General features: G+C 40.4%; 1 protein-coding gene across 6 annotated transcripts in view; it reads right to left on the bottom strand.

The window, feature by feature from the left end:
- Positions 1-18392, bottom strand: part of LOC119914573 (lysine-specific demethylase 2B) — a 29699-nt gene that overhangs the window by 3879 nt on the left and 7428 nt on the right. For 2 of the 6 annotated variants that reach the window (XM_038733956.1, XM_038733959.1), the window contains exons 13-19: positions 11780-12010; positions 10479-10622; positions 9459-9545; positions 9015-9350; positions 1742-2817; positions 1485-1648; positions 371-532 (exon numbers count right to left, since the gene is read on the bottom strand). In XM_038733956.1, coding sequence (XP_038589884.1) covers positions 371-532; positions 1485-1648; positions 1742-2817; positions 9015-9350; positions 9459-9545; positions 10479-10622; positions 11780-12010 — 2200 coding nt within the window. Of the gene's footprint in view, positions 1-370; positions 533-952; positions 1045-1484; positions 1649-1741; positions 2818-9014; positions 9351-9458; positions 9546-10478; positions 10623-11779; positions 12011-18392 lie in introns of all 6 variants that reach the window. The other 4 variants (XR_005446792.1, XR_005446793.1, XM_038733957.1 and 1 more) reach the window with 4 other exon arrangements.

Raw genomic sequence — 18392 nt, 5'->3', positions numbered from 1 at the left:
TTTTCCTAAAAACTACCGTGCCCAGAGAAGAAATGATTTAGTCTGTATGAAAAATGAAACTATATATTTGAGACCCATTTAAAGTCTTTCTGTATTCAGCGGGAATCATTGGGCTTGGGACTAAGTGCCACTAACAGGCTAGGGAGTATTAATGGTTTTGAATATCACCAGTCTTATTCTTTATGTTTACATGCTCCAGCGGATGAATGACAGATTTAACCACTATGGAATAATCCAGTCACTTTAAATGTGTTTAGATTTGACACACACAATAATACCCACTCCTCTCATTCATTTCCTATTATTCCAAGTTCATGCTCACTCATTCAGCCACTAAAGCCTCAGACTGTTTAGACTGACAGGTTGGTACCTGGCCTGTTATCTGTAGGAGGCGACAGCAGGTCCCTCATCTGGGCATCTTTCAGTCCCTCAACCCACTGAACATCCAGAGTTCGCAGAAGAGGACAGCTGGAGGTGCAAAGAGCAGAGACCGCCACCCAGGAGCATCCTGACAACAGCAGCACACGCAGGCCTACAGGGACACAGAACCTCATGTTAGACCTGTTTTAAATGCAGCTACAATACGCTGATCTTCTATAAAGGTTACAACATCTGTTCCGTGTGGCCACAAGCAGCAACATGGCGAGCTAAATATACTGCAGACTCCCATTCAGTCTGTTGAAGAAATGTGCCCTATTTTTCAGTTTTTCCCATCTCTAGAGTTCTAGTTAATCTGAGGTCACAAAATAAACCAACACAGAAGCACTGAGTATTCTCGTCTAATTAGCCAAATCATCCAGCAAAGACATTTATAAGTAACACAGAAAGGCAACTAAAGTAAACTATCTAAATTCAGGAACCTCTGAGGATACAATTACCCAGATGGAGGAGCCATATGGGAACAAGTGGGAATTGAAACTTATTAAAAACTGCACAAGCTACATAAACACACCTTTTTAGTCAATACCTGGAACAGTAATCTAACTGCCTTCAGTACATGCAGTTTTGCAGTCTTCATCGAGGCAAATATGTTGACACAACAATCTGCAAAAAGAAATTTTCTCAAAGTTTAGATAACAGTAATGTTTCCTTTTAATTTACATAATATGGTTAAATACACGGTTAATTTAGTTAAATTAAGCACTAAGGGATATCACTGTAAGGTTGTATCAGGGTGTGTGGCCATGTCCCCTTTTCTCTACTATTAACGTCAAGTGAATTTTTTTCATAAGCACTAGAACTAACAGCCGAAAATTTGAAAATAATCCACAGAGTAGGAACTGGATTTACCCTTTCAACCAAAGTTATCATTACAATAATTATGTAGTGAGATTAACTAAAAATTATGTCTCACAAAAGGCAATCAGACCAAACTAACGCACACAACAGTGTCCACAGGAGCAATCTCATTTCCTGCCAAAACTATACATGATCTAATTTATAGCCATTATACGACAGCACAGTGTGTCGCCGGTTGCATCTACCTGGCAGCCTGTTGATGAGCCAGCTGAGCTGTTTCTTGGAGATGTTGGTCCAGCTGAGGTCCAGAGCTGCTGGCTGTCTCCGAATGATACCACTCAGCATGAGAGGTGTGATGGACTTACAGCGGTTCAGATTGATGTGTTTCCAAAGCCTCTTGTCACAGCACCTGGTGAGACACACAGCAGATATTTACAGACGGCCACTGTGTCATGAAGAGTGGAAGACGTGTTTCCACCTGTGCTGTACATCTCGCACTCACCACCTGTTCCAGGTCCTGCAGACGCGCATGCAGACACAAAGATCTCTGTGAGTCAAGTGGCTGAACACAGTCATCCACATCTCTCTTCGCATCACGTGTGCCTCGCCGTCGTCCAGCGGCAGTCTGTCGGGCGGAGGGCTGATGGGAGGGGGCCGGATCACATGGCGCTCCATTTGGATACATTTTGGCGGTGAGCGGCAGGGGAGTGGGCGGGGGCATATCGATGTGATCGGTGTGGTTCTGTTCCAGCTGAGCGGTGAGAAACCGCGCGGCGTCTCGTTCACCTCCCGTCCCCTGTGTCGCAGCCAGTCGCCCAGGTCGCCGCTGCCGTTATTAAGAGGCCATCGTGGCTTTTGGTCGTCTATTTCATTCTCGGGCTCTGGTTTAACGGGCCTGTGGTTTTGATTGGCCAGGCTGTCCTCCGTTTTTAGTGGCCGTCGGTTTTGATTCGCCAGACCTTCCTCCATTTTAAGAGCCCTGCGGCTCTGATTAGTGGTTGGGTCCTCTGTTTTCAGTGGTTTACGATTCTGATTGGTCACAGAGTCCTCATTTTTCAGTGGTCGTCGATTGTGATTGGCTGGGCTGTCCTCCGTCTTTACTGAGCCATGGATCTGGTTGGACAGACAGTCTTCTGTCTTGGGCATCTCCTGGTTGAACTCTTTGCTCAGTTCTTTGTTGGGGAGGCGTCGACGCTGGTGGCGAGCCTTCAGTTGGACGGAGCTCCTCTCCTGAGCATCTCCTGATTCGCTGCTTGGCCCCGCTCTTGGAGAGTTGGAAGATGACTGGTCACTTTCTCTGGCTGCGGATGTTCTTAGCAGCGGACTTAACAGGACCTTGACTTTGTCCTCTGCACTACTGTCTCTCTCCTTTGTCACAGTCTCCTCTTCCTCTCCCTTCTCGTCTTCTTGCTCCTCGACATCATACTCTTTTTTCTCCTTTACATGAATCCTGTCCAAGGAAAACCCATCTTCGTCATGGTCCTCCTGGTCATCGTCTTCATCACCGTGATCGTTCTCTGCCTTGATTTGCCGCAACAGCTTCGGAGTCAAGGGATCATCCAGTTTTGAAAGCTTCTTCTAAGACAGAATAGGAAGAACATAATTTGTCAGTTTATCAGTTTCAGAATATTGTATTGTGTTTTTGCATATTCATATTTACTTTATATTCTCTTTTCAAGAGAATTAAGGGAGCTCCAAAAGGATTTATGAAATGTGGATATATTGCAATTCAATTTCAGTCTCGACCCAAACGTTGAGAAACTCATCTGCAATGCATTTTCACATTTTCCTATACCTCAATTCTTCTGTTCTCAGTTCTTCCGTATTTTCCCCCTTTGCAATTTTCACAATAAACTTTAATTTGTATCAGTATTGTTCCTTGTTTCCTTTGTAAATTACACACAGCATGACAGTGTAATAAAGCCTGGTTAAAAAAAAAAGCAGTTGGTACAGTACAGTTTCATGGAATTAAAGATTCAGATCATGTGATATTGAAAGTTCTAGAGCAGCTACTAAATGAACCTCGTTGTGAGATTATTTTGTCAATTGAATCTTTAAATTCGACAAATGTCTTCTCCAAAACTGAAACACTACCCTATTGTCAAAGAAGCAGCCAAAAACATGAATCATTTTAACAACTTTACAGTTAACTCAAATAAACATTTTAGTTTTGATTTAATCAGCTATTTCAGGTCTACAAATCTTAAATTAACTTTTAAAACTGTATTTGTGATTTAATGAATTCTCCATAACATTAGGGATGCACCGATGTTTCGACACCGAAATTAATCGGCCGAAAATAGAAAAAAAAATATCACTTTCTGTGTTTGGCCTAATAAAAGACCGATTAAATTTTACCGAACAATTACACTGATATGTCAGCAGTGTGGAAGCAGTTTAAAGTTTCCGAGAAAGATACAAAAATCGCTGTTTGCAGACACTGTTCTGCTGAATTGTCTCCTAGCACATCCACTCCATCTGTGGCTGACTTCTGAGAAAAGGAGAGACAGCTAGCTCAAATAGTGGCATCGGCAGCTACCAGTGGCATTTCCGGTGGCTGCTTGAGATGCTGCGGCATCTGCCTCGGTTATCTGCGGCATTTCCGGTGGAAATCTAAAAATGCCACAGATTTTCCCCGATATGCCACGGCACCTTTCGCCGTTTATGTGATATTTCTGGTGAAACCGACATGCCACAGATTCACCCAGGCACCTGCTGTTGTTTGTGTGGGATTTCTGGTTCAATCTAACGTTACGATGCCACGATTATCTGCCGCTGATTGTGTACGTTCTTCCGTGAGATGCCACGGCATCTGCCGCTGATTCAAATCAATCAATCAGTAAACCTGGACCGAGAGAAATATGTTAGCAACAGTAGTTTATTATGCAATATATAATATTGTTAATTTCTTCATGTTAACAGCAAGAGTTTTTTCTACATTTATAAAGGTACAAGATTACAATAGGGTTGTAAAATGAAATGAAGTTATACACTCCACTGTGTATAATATACATTTGTCAAATGCAAGCCACATTATGGCAACCATTTCACATCTGAAACATGTACAGAGGTACGCGAAAATTTGTGAAACCTTTAGAATTTTCGGTATTTCTACAGACATGTGATCTAAAACCTAAAAATACTCAGATTTTAACACAAGTCACACAGAGTAGAAGAGACATAAATAGTATCCTTGCGGCAAATGTATGTGAACTTTAGCTTTCAGGTTCTCAGAAAAATAGTTGTTGATGCTCATCGCGGCTGGAAAATGCTGCAAAACCATTTCTAAAGAGTTTGGTCTCCACTAATCCGCAGTCAGATAAACTGCATACAAATGGAGGAAATTGAAGACCACTGCTAGCCTGCATAGGAAGGTCACGGAGGAACCCTGACTTACTTCTAAGCAACAAAATACCTCTGTAACATTAGCTAATGTCAGTGTTTATAAGTCCAACACCAGGAGAAACTGAACAACAATGCAGCATAATAACCTTATTTCATCTGTGAAACATTGTGATGGTGGTAGTATCATGATCTGGGCTTGTTGTGTTGCATGTGGGCCAGGAGGGCTAGCCATTGTTGATGGAACAATAAATTCTGAATTTTAATAGCAAATTCTCAATGAAACGTTCAGGACATCTGTCCATGTACTGAATAAGAGAACGTGGGTCATTCAGCAAGACAACTACCCTAAACACACAAGTTGCTCCAAAAAAGGGTTAAAGAAGAATAAAGTGAATTTTTTTGGAACAGCCAAGTCAAAGTTCTAAACTTAAAATGATCAAAGGGTGAGGATGTTAGGAGGTCATGCGAGGAAGCCCACCAACATCCATGAGTTGAAGCTGTTCTGTACAGAGAAATGAGCTGAGATTCCTCCAAGTCGATGAGCAGGACTGTTCAACAGTTACTGGAATGTTTAGTTGCAGTTATTGCTGCACAGGGGGGTCAGACCAGATCCTATAAGCAAAGGTTCATATACTTTTACAACTCTACAGATATACAACATTAGATAATTTCTCTCAATGAACTAAAGACCACAGATAATATTTTTGTCTTATTTGTGGAAGTTAGTTCTGTTGATCTACTTTGTGTGAAAATCTGAGTATGTTTTAGGTTATATTTGTGCAGAAATTCTAAAAGGTTCAGAAACTTCTAGCACCACTGTATAGCATAATTCCAATGGTAATAATAAACACCATAATATTAACATAAATGTACAAGATATGGCTGCAGGACATTGACTCTGAAGCCATAAGGTAAGAACATTTTACGAGGTTCTCAAGAGCAGCAGGCCTGTAGAAAGTCCAAAAACATAATTAAACCATAAAAGAACAGGCTGTCACCGCTGAGAATGTCTTTTCTGGACGTCAGTCAGGTCTGTGAGGCCATATTTTAAATGTTCTGGTTGATATTGTACAACAGTATGCTTAAATCTTTTCATTTCAAGCAAAAACTATTAAAGTTAAAAAGAAAAAAAAAAAACTACCATGGCATGTGGCATCCGTAATTTCTTATTGTGTCCCTCAAAGTATTGACCAAATACTCCACCCCTGTTATTGCAAGAGGGAAAGCTTCCTCTCTGCAAATGCTGACCACCCAGTGTTCACCTGATCATCAGTCAGGGCCACAGTGCTGACTTTGTATGTGCGGGCATACTTACAGAGGCCCAGCAGGTCTTATTGCTGGCAGCTTTTCTGTACAGGTAACTTCATCTTTTTCAAGGTTTTCCTGATCTATGTGTTTTCTGAATAATTTATACACACATAAATACCAATTTGTTTACTCATAAAAGGAGCTGCCCTCATAAATAGTAGACTTAAAACAGCTTAATCCTGAGAGTTTTTCCCTCGTGAAAGCATGAATGTTGTTAACACATTTTTATAACTGTTTAACAATAATTCATGGAGTTAGGAACTGCTCAGGCAGGTTTGTGCACTAAAATGTTACCACATTTGTGAGATTAAAGAGGACGACCTTAGGATGCCAAAGACAATGGTGAACAATTGGGTTTGGTGACAGGTCAAAGTTTAACGAAAAAGCCAAAGTAGTCTGTTTTGCTTTCTAACTTTGTTTTTGTTTGCATTTGTTAGCATACTATTGTAGAATATCAGCCAGAACATTATGTAATATGGCCTCACAGACCTGACGTTCCGAGAAGACATTCTCTGCGTTGACAGCCTGTTTTTTTTTTGAAAAATGTAATTATGTGTTGGCAAGGGCATCACTTTGTTGAGTGGTTATAAGGGCTTAAGTGGGATAAGGGCTCAGATAATGGCTGTGTGGTGGGGACCTGTCCCCAGTGTCAACGACACCTATGGTTTTAGACTTACTACTTTGGACCTGCCGGATTTGAGGACCTCATAAAATGTTCTTACCTTGCAGCCATAGATTGTACATTTATCTTAATTCATAATATTATAGTGCTTATTATTGCAATTCGAAATATAGGTTACTATACAGTGGTACTTAAAGTATCTTAACATTCAATGCCATTGATATGTGCATTATATGTTGAATAAATGTTTAAGACTTGTATGGATTCTCTGCACTTGCATTACACAATGGGAGTGTTGTGTATTATACACACTGGAATATACACACTGGAATGCAGGTTTAACGCTGGGCTGTGGGTGAATGATGATGGTAACTAGGTTACAAATTAATCCTTAATAATAAAAAAACAAATGAAATGAAGAACAATAAATACATCTGTATCGGTAACCTGGATTTAAAACCGTTAACAAAGACACAAACCGGACATTCATTTAAATACTGCCACCTGCTGATAGAAATGCGAAACAGATCTATTACTATGAAAACCACATTAAATATGAATTTAATATTAAATATAGTGCTAACAGTAACAACTCTGCACACACAATAATTACCTAGGTTAAACTACCAACTGTATTGCACCAAACAATGCGTACATTAAACGTGACTCTTGCTGTTAACATGAAGAAATGCACAATATTATATATTGCATAATAAACTACTGTTGCTAACATATTTCTCTCGGTCCAGGTTTACTGATTGATTGATTTGAATCAGCGGCAGATAACCGTGGCATCGTAACGTTAGATTGAACCAGAAATCCCACACAAACAACAGCAGGTGCCTGGGTGAATCTGTGGCATGTCGGTTTCACCAGAAATATCACATAAACGGCGAAAGGTGCCGTGGCATATCAGGGAAAATCTGTGGCATTTTTAGATTTCCACCGGAAATGCCGCAGATAACCGAGGCAGATGCCGCAGCATCTCAAGCAGCCACCGGAAATGCCACTGGTAGCTGCCGATGCCACTATTTGAGCTAGCCCCTGCTGGAGAAAAGGCAACAAACTGTCTCACCCGCTTTGAGTGTTTCTGTCACTCGTTTGTGCGAAGGCGATTTAGCTAGCCGCACCAGGGTGCACACATATTAAAGCCTTTATGGTAAATCCACTGAAACAGACAAGACCGAGCTGACAGGCAGGTTAGCACCTTTATCCTGTCAGTAGTGATGTGCGATACCACTTAATTCCTATACGATCCAATACCAAGTAATACCCAACCGATACCAATACCGCTTCATAACATCATCCTATTATTGTGACAGATTTAATCTCAGATGTTCAGCGAGGTTTGCGGTGTTGCCAAAGTATTTCACTGTCTTTGCACACACATCACACAGAGCAACATTATTACCTACACAGCTAAAATACAGCCAGGCGTGACTGTACAGTCAGCCAGAGTCAGTATTCAAATGCGGGAAATTTAAACGGCTGCAGCAGCTCAATTCAAAGAAGCTCCGTCACAGAGCCGTAGCGCAAGCATGACTTTGACAGGCGGAAGAAAAAGTAGTTCCTATCAACAGAGTATAATTAGACGATCCTGGTGACAGTAAGATACTTATGGTAAAACACACACTCACTCCAAATGACTGAGTTTAGATATCGATCCTTTTATATGAGTATCAATCCTAGAGCAGGAAACGTTGGTATCAGAAATATCGATACTTTAGGATCGATCCGCACATCACTACCTGTCAGTTTCTCTCTTTACAAAGTCAAGTGTTGCAGTATGAGAGTCCTACCTGAAGAGAGGAAATTAATTCTTCATGTTGCACGATATGAGAACCACATACAACATTATTTATCAAATTGGGTCGAACTTGATGAATTTAGCGCGAGGATACACATGTCACAACGTCCAGTTTTCAAAATAAGGTGTCTATACAGTATGGAAATAAGATTAATTGGATTATATTCACAGAAAGTATAAAACATGTCCCAACATGTACATGTCCATTTAAGTAAACTTTATTTTATCCGAGCCTCTCCGGGCTCGGACCCACCCACCATAGTCTCTCCAAATCCTGTGGGAAACACTGAGTAAAAAGCACATTTTGTCTATTTAGTTTATGCAATGGTAGAAAAAAATGGCAAAAATATGAATGTACTTTTTCGATGGTATTCGGTAAAGTTTTTCCATTGTATTCGAGTGAGAATTTTCATTTCGGTGCATCCCTACATAACTTACTGAAACTCAACAATTGCACTATTAAACTATAGGCTCACGGTTTCTCATTTGCTGAGTTAAAAGGTAAGGGCTGCTGTACCTGCTGAATGTGCTACGGCAGTATTACATGTAATACTATTGGCATTTTGGAAGAAAGTGTCAAAAACTTTGAGTCACCACTATATATACTTATGAGATATATATTAGATTATTAATGCATATGACTTCACTTTATTGAGAATAACTGATAGCATGACAAATAGATAAGGGTCTTACCTTCTTTTTCACAATGACGGGTTCATCATTAGTGTCAAAAAGTTTCCTCTTTTTCCTTAGTGGGTTGTCTTCAAGCCTTGGTCGGGGCGTACCATCCAGAGACAGCAAGGGGGGGCGTTTCTTTGGAGGTTCTTCCTCTTTCCTCTTAGGGCATTCTTCCCGCTCTGCCTTTCTCTTCACTGCAGTTGTGGTAGTCAAAGCAGTAACAGTTGCTGTAGCCACCATTGGCAGGTCAGGCTCCTCTTTTGAATCCCGGTTTAACCGTGGTTCTTTCAGTAGGGAGCCAGGAAGGTTTGACGCGTACTTAAACCCTGGCCCCCTTTTTTGCTTTGAGGCCAAAAGGTTAGAAAAAAAGAGAGCACAACTTTATTTCTCTGGTTCTGAAATTCTGAGACACAGTCAACTGTTCAACCATTTCGTGACTCAGTCCATACAGATACTTACTTTCCCGGTCTTCCCAGCATGGTTGCATTTTGGGCACTCCCAGCAGTTTGGCAACTCATCATTGACAACTCCATTTGAATCTTTTACCTGAACAAAAGAAGCACACAGAGAACCAGATTTACTAAAGCACCTATTTTCTGCACCAAACACACTGCATTTTAATTTAAGGGAGGACACATATTGATGGGAAGAGACATGTTAACAGAGGTGGATTATGTATTCTACTGGCTTTACCGAGGTCACGCTATCTGCCAGTTTTGTGGGGGAAATTCTCCACCTCTGAAAAGGAGACAGCCTAGATGGGATTTACAAGAGCCACAAGGAGATTTTGTAGTGGGAAAAGAACCGTGCCTTAAATATAGGCTTGTATATAACTAAAAACTGATTTTTAGAAACAACGAAGCAATTAGGTTATTATTAATGAACACAATATCTGATTACTGTAACGCAGACGTATAGTGGACGAATGTTGTGGTTTGTGTTCATCAAACTTGATTTCGATCATTTGAAAAATCATTACAGGTTGAAACTAAACGTTGATCTGTTTTGTTAAGACATTTAAGTGTGCTTTTAGCATCTCCACCTCTCCGTTTCTCCCTGTCTCTTTATAATATCATATATTTTGGAGTCATATTTTGTGTATTAATAAAAGTTTTTTTAGGTGGAGTTGGCCAATGTCAATATTAAGATCAATACCTTCTCAAATATTCTCTGAAATTTGTAATGCCATAGGAATCCCACATGCGACTACAAGCTCTCCTTCACAAACTGAGTGCGTCTGGAGACTAAGTATCAGGCGGAGTCCAAGAGCTGGCTGGGTAAAGAGCCACTGTTAAATAAGGTAGTAAGTAAGTAAATCAGGTGCTTAATACAGACATATTGCAGCTGCAAACTCACTAAAAACCACAGCACACATTTGCACAATGCCATTGTGAAAGGCAACCATGAAAAGGAAACAGCTCAATGATTCTAAGAATATAGTGCATGGTGGCAATATTCAGTACATATTGATTAATTTACCTTAAGACAGTTAGGATGAACAATCTCATTGCAGATGGAGCACTCCATGAGCATAAGGTTAAATTTCTCTTCCTCATCCTCCACTGTGTCCTCTTTTCCTGCCTCTCCACAGACAAGACACACTGCTGTGTGGGGCAGTACAGGCTGGAGGGGGAAAAAAACAGAGGCTTAAAGATAACGCTACTGTATCAAATTATTATCCTCTTTTCCTAGGATCCTTAGAATCTGAGTTCACTTAATTATATTTTTAATAATTTTACATCAATGTAGGAGCTAGTTTATATTCTTAATTATTTTACATCAATGTATGAGCTAGTTTATACAGTAGGATAATTTATTGGTACAGTTTTCTTTAATTGCTTTAACCACTGTTGCCCTTTCAAAAATCACTTTGTATTTGGATTTCACCGACACCATCATTTATATTGAACATTTGATTTGCATTTGATTTTATTCGCTGATGTTGCATTATCACCAACATATGGGCTGATGTGGCAAAGCAGACAGTGTGACGAACCGTTGCGTATACTTAGCTCCGAGTACTGCTCCGAAGCAGTATTAGGGTAAGTGAACATCAAGAGTGGATTAAGCATATTGGCAGATCTTAAAAGTGGGACACAGTTGCTAAAGAGCTTAAGACAGCAAGTGTGGGATACTGGGACAGATGCCAAGTCTCTCTCTCTCTCTCGTTCGTGGTGGTCAATTATTCAAACTGAATCGTTCTTATTGTCTATATTAACAGAAACAATCAAACCCAGTCTCTCCATGTGTCTGTCCATGGTGCTGAAACACAGTCTCTGTCTCTCTCCATGATTCTCTGTGACTTCTGCTAGATTTGTTTAATTCATACAAAAAACAAAGTTTAAAAACGAGAGAACTTGCATTTTTACGAGTGGTTACCTGCATTTCTTGGCCAGGTGTGCTGACTTCCTAAAGTCTTTGCTGGTTGCCTGTCAACCTCATGGTGATGACAAGACTCCAGAAAATCACCAGGAAATCATTTCTGGTGGTTTAATGTGTTATTTAGTGATTTTCAGGGGTGCTGGGAGAATGATTTTGTTGTCTTTGGACAGAGCCAAGCTAGCTGTTTCCCCCTGTCTTTATGCTTTGCTTAGCTAACCGCCTACTGGCTGTAGCTTAATATTTAGCATACAAACATGAAAATGGTTAAAATCTTCTAATTCAACTCTGCAAAAAAAAACAAAGCCAATAAGCGCATTTCCGACAAATGTTACACTACTCCTTTAACATGTGTATATCACAAAAAAATTCACTGATCACATTATGAACGATGAACTTACTGCAATGCACTGCCTCATGATGCAGGACTGTTTCATCCGGCCTGGCCCGCCAAACTTCTTCATGTCTTTACAGAAGTGGCACTCCCCGCACTCGGTCCGCAGGCATGCCTCACACTTCCGACAGCGCGTCCGTCTCCTCCTGGCACCAGATGTTCCCCGACTGGCTGACAACTTGACTGCTGATGCAGGAGATGCTGCCATCTTAGGTTTCGGCCGGTTGGGAGGCCGCGGCTGAAAGGAGGAAGAGGATACAGTGTCAAGTGCCTAAAATGAAAAGCCAGCAAATATTTCACAAACAGGCATCTAAAGGTCAGATTAATTAGAATGGTCAGTAGTTGAATATGGCAAATATAACCGCATTCTTATAATAATCTTTATTTGTAGAGAACTTTTCAAAAACAAGTTACAAAGTGCTTTAACAAGTGTAAAGACAATAATACCCAAAAGACAATAATACAAAAACAATACAAGATAAGAGCAAGAAAACATTGAAAAGACTAAAATACATGTTTAAGATAAATATAAAATAAGTAAAATAGAATAAAATAAAAGGGATAAAATAAAGTCAAATAAGATCGGGAAAGGCTCTCCTAATAAAGTGTGTTTTAAGAAGGGACTTAAGAGTTCACTGACTCAGCCGACCTGATTTCCTCGGGCAGGCTGTTCCAGAGCCTCGGGGCCCTGACAGCAAACGCTCTGTCCCCTTTAGTTTTCAGTCGAGACTCTGGAACAGACAGCAGCCCTCTGCCTGAGGATCTCAAGGTACGTGCTGGTGTGTATGGGACTAAAAGGTCAGAAATATAACAAGGTGAGAGGCCATGAAGAGCTTTAAAAGTGATCAATAAATTCTAAAACATACTGGGAGCCAATGTAGTGAAGCTAAAATAGGGGTAATGTGGTCATATTTCTTTGTTCTGGTTAAAAGCCTGGCAGCTGAGTTCTGGACAGTCTGGAGTCGATCAGTAGATTTTCGGGTTAAACAAGTGAAAAGGCTGTTGCAATAATCCAGGCATGATGAGATGAAGGCGTGTAAAATGGTCTCGGTGTCCTTAAAAGTTAACATAGATCGAATTTTTGCTATATTTCTAAGTTGATAAAAACATGATTGAACAAGCTTTGTGGTGTGCTGCTCGAAATTTAAATTACTATCAAACCAAACACCAAGGTTCTTTGCAACAGGCTTAATGTGATTTACTAGGGAACCAGCAGATGGCAGTATTTGATTTGCCATCTGCTGGGACCCAATGACCAGGATTTCTGTTTTGTCTGAGTTCAGCTGGAGGAAATTATTTGACATCCATTTTTTAACTTCACAAAGGCAGTTGTTAAGTGAACTCAGCATTCCAGGGTCTGTGGATCTGACGGGCAAGTACATTTGTGTGTCGTCAGCATAAATATGAAAAGAAATACCATGTTTATGGATAATATGTCCAAGGGGAAGCAGATACAAGGAAAACACAATGGGTCCTAAGACCGACCCCTGAGGCACACCATATTTAACTGGACAGAACGAAGAGACTTAGTTGTTTACAGACACGTAAAACTTCCTATTTGACAGGTAGGATGAAAACCATTCTAGGGCAGTACCAGAGATCCCCACCCAGTGCCTCAGTCTGTCTAACATGATGTTGTTATCAATGGTGCCAAAAGCAGCGCTAAGGTCCAGGAGCACCAGGACTGAGCACATGCCATCATCAGCAGACATTAAAAGGTCATTGGTGACTTTAAGCAGGGCAGTCTCAGTGCTGTGGTACTTCCTAAAACCAGACTGAAATTTTTCAAATAATTTGTTATTTTCCAGTAAAGTGAGCAGCTGTTTGGACACAATTCTTTCTAGAATCTTTGCAATAAAAGGCAGTTTTTTTTTTCACGCAGGCCGTTTTAAAATAATCAGGGACACAACCAGTAGATAGGGAGCTGTTGAAAACAGAGATCAAATGGGGACCAACAGAATCCATTACTTTCAATAAAAACTTTGTAGGTATTACATCAAGTGGGCTGGAGGACACTCTCATTTGTGATACTGTTTATAGTGATGCTGTGAAGCCAATTTGTAGTATGTACTGTGTCAAAGGCAGCAAGCTTGCATTATTAGTTTTACTAAAGAAGACCTTTAAGCCTGCAGATGCTTTAGAATTATTATCTGACTTAATACTAAATGGTCAACAAACTATATTATAGTATATAGAAACACACTATAATATATAGTTGTATACAGTATGTATAGTACATTATCAATTAAGTGATTTATTTATTTTTCTTACAAACATTTCAGATTTCAATAAAAGGAAGGCATTAAGCCCCGAACAGCACCTCAATCTAATGTTTACATTGTATTTCATGTAATAATGGTCCAATGGCTCAATAATAAGCACTCAGAATGTTATGTAATGAGAAAAAAATCCAAAACATCCTGTTAAATTCAACAGCGGTCAGTGTTATGGTGGATGTAGGCGGTACTGCCTAATCCTGTCTTTGTAACTCTAGGTAATAGTTCCAAACACATGCCAGAAAGAAACAGCACTTATATATGCGCGTGCGCGCGCACACACACACACACACACACACACACACACAGACATATGCACAAACACAAATCTGATCACAACCCGCTGCACATTTTTCATGGCTGTTAAAGACACAGCACAGGATCCAGGAGAAAACAAACACATCAAGAATGTCCCTGGAGGCATCTTCCAAATTTAGCACTTCACTTGCTTACATGTTTCTACTTCAAAGAGAAACTGCTCTTATGGCTATATTTCACACATGGATCACTAGGAACCATTATTCTGCGTTAGGGACCGCGCAGACTGATTTATAACAGTACACATTAAATGTGCTCTATTTAATAGAACTGGGTAATGGAGATGAGATGCCTTTGATCTCCATCATTATTGTTCTTGTTGCATATTGCTGCTCCTTCTCAGGCTCAGAACCCAACCACAACAATGTATTTTTACCATGAAAATCACATGTGAAAATGCTGCCAACCGTGCTACGTGAGAAAATATGTGGCAATGTGTGAGATGAAACGCATAATAACAAGGAGTGCAAAAGACTGCAGCTCTTGGAGATGAAGATCGGATTTCTTTAGTTACATCGGCAGTGCAGATTTTCCTAGCGTCAGCATAGCAACAGCCACGTCCCATTCCCTAACAGAACGGTCTATGACACACAGACTTGTAACCAATAAGAACTGTAATGAGACTCTCTAACAGAAAAAGAAAGCAGGCTCAATCTTAGGCATATTACAATAATTTATTCAAACAAATGGCGTGAAATAGACTGGCATAGGCAGTCAGATGTGTGGTTACCAGAAAAGGATTAGAGTGAGATGTGGAGGGGGGTGGCGTTCTGGGGGTATTCATGGGGATTACAGACAGGAGGTCTGCTCCAGAAGAACACTGAAAAGAGACCAAGTATTACAGAAAAGCTATTGGCCAGGTCCTACAAGCATGCGACAACGGGTCAGAGTTGTGATCATCACAGGTCAGTGTCTCATGAAATAGCAGGTAGCCAGATACTGCGGCGTGTAATGTCTTTCTTACTGTCTGATTACACCTCGAACTTCGACTGCAGGTGTGCAAGGCAAATGAAAAGATTCAGATAGCTGTCCATATTGTCTCCTAAATCCCCTTTAACCCTACCCCACCCCCTTCTGTCTGCTAAGGGAGTGATCTCCAAAGCAGATATCCCTCTGACGCTCAGAATTAAATGACAGGAGAGGTTGACAGCAACACTAATGAAGAAATCAGCTGCCTCTCACAGTCTCAGTAGCTACTCTCTGTGTCAGGTACAAGTGTTTGTTTTACAACAATATGATATGACCAGAAAGTAAGTCACTGGTAGCAACTCAGTCTTTAGTTTAACATCATTAGATGTAGTATACACACCTCTTCACAGCACATAGTATAGCCATCTTTAATCTTTCTACAGAAATAAGTACGGTACAGGTGACCAACGACTAATTTCTTGGCCCTTCAAAGCTCATTCAGCTGGGAAACATTAGCAGACTCTAATGTTCATTGATACAGCCTTGAAACCACTTCAGCTAATGTGGAGAAAATCAATTACTGTGGATGTACTTAACATCACTTTAAACACACATTGAAGACAGTGCATCCTGAAAACAGACTGCAGAAACAACAGAACATATAGTTTTATCCATATAGTTTTAAGGGGGTGTGGTCCAGATAGCTGGTTGCACGTCACTGCACACAATGCACAATACCCGGTCCAATTTTAATGTCGTTTCTGAAATTAGTGACCAAAAATCATGATTTCTCTTACTCTTGTCTAATAATATATGTGGAAACAACTGACTTGGCAAAACAAAAAAATGGGTTCACAAGTTCCTGGAGGGGATTACTTTCCTGTTAAGCTTTTGAGGCAGCATATGTTGTAACGCTATAAACCTGATTGCTCTAGTAGACAATATGAAGTGTTTACCCCAAATATTTACATCTGAAAAAAGGAAAGTGTTACACACAAACCTCTAATGAAACCTCTGGAGTGTATAGTTAGTCAGAAGCTGAGGACTGTGGACTGAACAACAGCAACAGTGTCAGCCAGTTAGAAAACTCCTCACAGAGTATGCAGAGCATGCTTTGGAGATGTGGATAACACACAGTATAAGCAGGTTATTCTGGCAGTTAAACTGTTTGGCATGGAAGTATTTTGGCTTTCAGGCTACACTGGCTAAAATCTTAATAGTTACTCAGCCTGCTGTGGACAAATTGCACGTACGTCAACATATGTTGCATATTAGCCCGGCATATTTCGTTTATTGCACAAATAGTTCAACTGTAACACCATGAACAGGTGCAGTGGAAGAAAAAGAACTGAAAATGTTTTATGATATTTGTCAAAAGAGCAAAATGGACTCATCTGCAGTCAATGTTTTTCAAATTCAAATGCGGCCACAGCCTTAATGTAAGGAGGTGTGGTTCAGAGTTAAGTAAAAGAAGTATTTTAATTTTAATTTAAAAACATATTTCTTGCTGTGTAAGCAAGTCTCCTCTTACATCTCTCAGCCATTAGCACAGAACAATATTGAAAATGAATTTCATTAACACATACTGGCACAATAACCTGTTCTGTGTAACACATGTTCTAACATACGTATCTTCTGCATCTATGTGAATTCCCATTCCTGATTTGAAACAACCAAAAGCAGCCCTGGGGCTCTGAGCTATATAAACACAGCCTCCTCCTCCTATTGCTGGTTTTACCTGACAAAAACACACAAGCATGCACACACACAAATGGCAAAAAAAGGGCAAAAATCAAAGAGCAGGCACAGAAGGTAAACTGAATCTACTCATTTCTCTCCAGGTAGCTCCATTTCCTCACTGCCCTGTGATGCTGCACACTGCTCTGTCTGGCACAAGCATTCCTCCGGTGGCCTCACTATGCCTGCCTGCAGGGGTTTGGTGCGCTAACCTGCTCAGAGTCTGAGTCGTAGTCCTCATCATCAGCGCTCAGCGACATGGCCATGGCTGGTTTTCACACACCGTCCAGCTCACAGCAAACTGACATGGCTGCAGTCTCCTCCTCCTCCTTCTACTCCTGCTACCGCTGTCTGGCCTACAGCCCTCCCTCCTGTTCCAAAGCTCCACAATACCACAAGCAGATGTAGGAAACACAGACAAGCCTGCCTCATTAATATGGATCGACTCCCAGAGAAAGAGGAGGGGCGTTGGGAAGCACAGAGCCAATGGAAGGCCGCGCCGCATCAGAATATATACTGGGGGAATCTGCCGTAATCAAATGGGGAGAGACGATGCAGAGAAGGTGTTGTCATATTAATGAGGAGTATCACAGGCAGAACGGAGCAGGCTCCACACAGCCAATAGAGCCAGATGGCATCTCATTACAAAAGGCACACACAAAGGGGCCCCACAACCAGCAGCTGGCCTTTGGTGGAACAGGTGGGGGTGATCCAGAGGGTCCATGAAGCCAACAGAAATCACTTCCATACATTCATATACAACACATCCCATCCTCATCCAGCACCCGCCTGTTACACACCTCATGTATTTGTTTGGACAATTAATAATCAATAGAAAATTAAAAAGCATGTACTAATATATATATATATATATATATATATATATATATATATATAAAAACACATTCATTTAACTTAAATAAAGCCATTATCTGTGACACATACTATTGACTATCATTACAATCAATTCTCCACATTTTTATATTATAACGCAATGCAAGCAAGAAAGCACTGAAAATGAACACTGTACACAAGTATTTTCACACTAGATATTAGGGAAATGAAAGAGGTCATTATTTTTCTTTTTACATTAAGCCAATTAATGTAAAACCCTTGATTTTCACCCTCATATATACATGATATGAAAGGATGTAAACATCAAAGGGACTTCAAGTGTGCAAATGTTGTCTTACAATATCACAATTTCACATGGACTTTGTCTAAGGAGGTATTATGTAGAGCATACTGATGCCCAAAAGGCACATGCACATTACTTAAGTAATGAGCATCTATACTGAAATACATGACTTGTGCAAACCAAAAACACAACGGCTACACATTTCTGTACATATTCATATCAGTTAGTATAAAAGTTGATAC

The sequence above is a fragment of the Micropterus salmoides genome, unplaced genomic scaffold (assembly GCF_014851395.1).
Source record: "Micropterus salmoides isolate LMB-PRFRI ecotype aquatic unplaced genomic scaffold, ASM1485139v1 Ms_hic_scaffold_20, whole genome shotgun sequence".
Lineage (NCBI taxonomy): Eukaryota > Metazoa > Chordata > Actinopteri > Centrarchiformes > Centrarchidae > Micropterus > Micropterus salmoides.
This window is presented reverse-complemented; position numbering and strand designations above follow the sequence as displayed.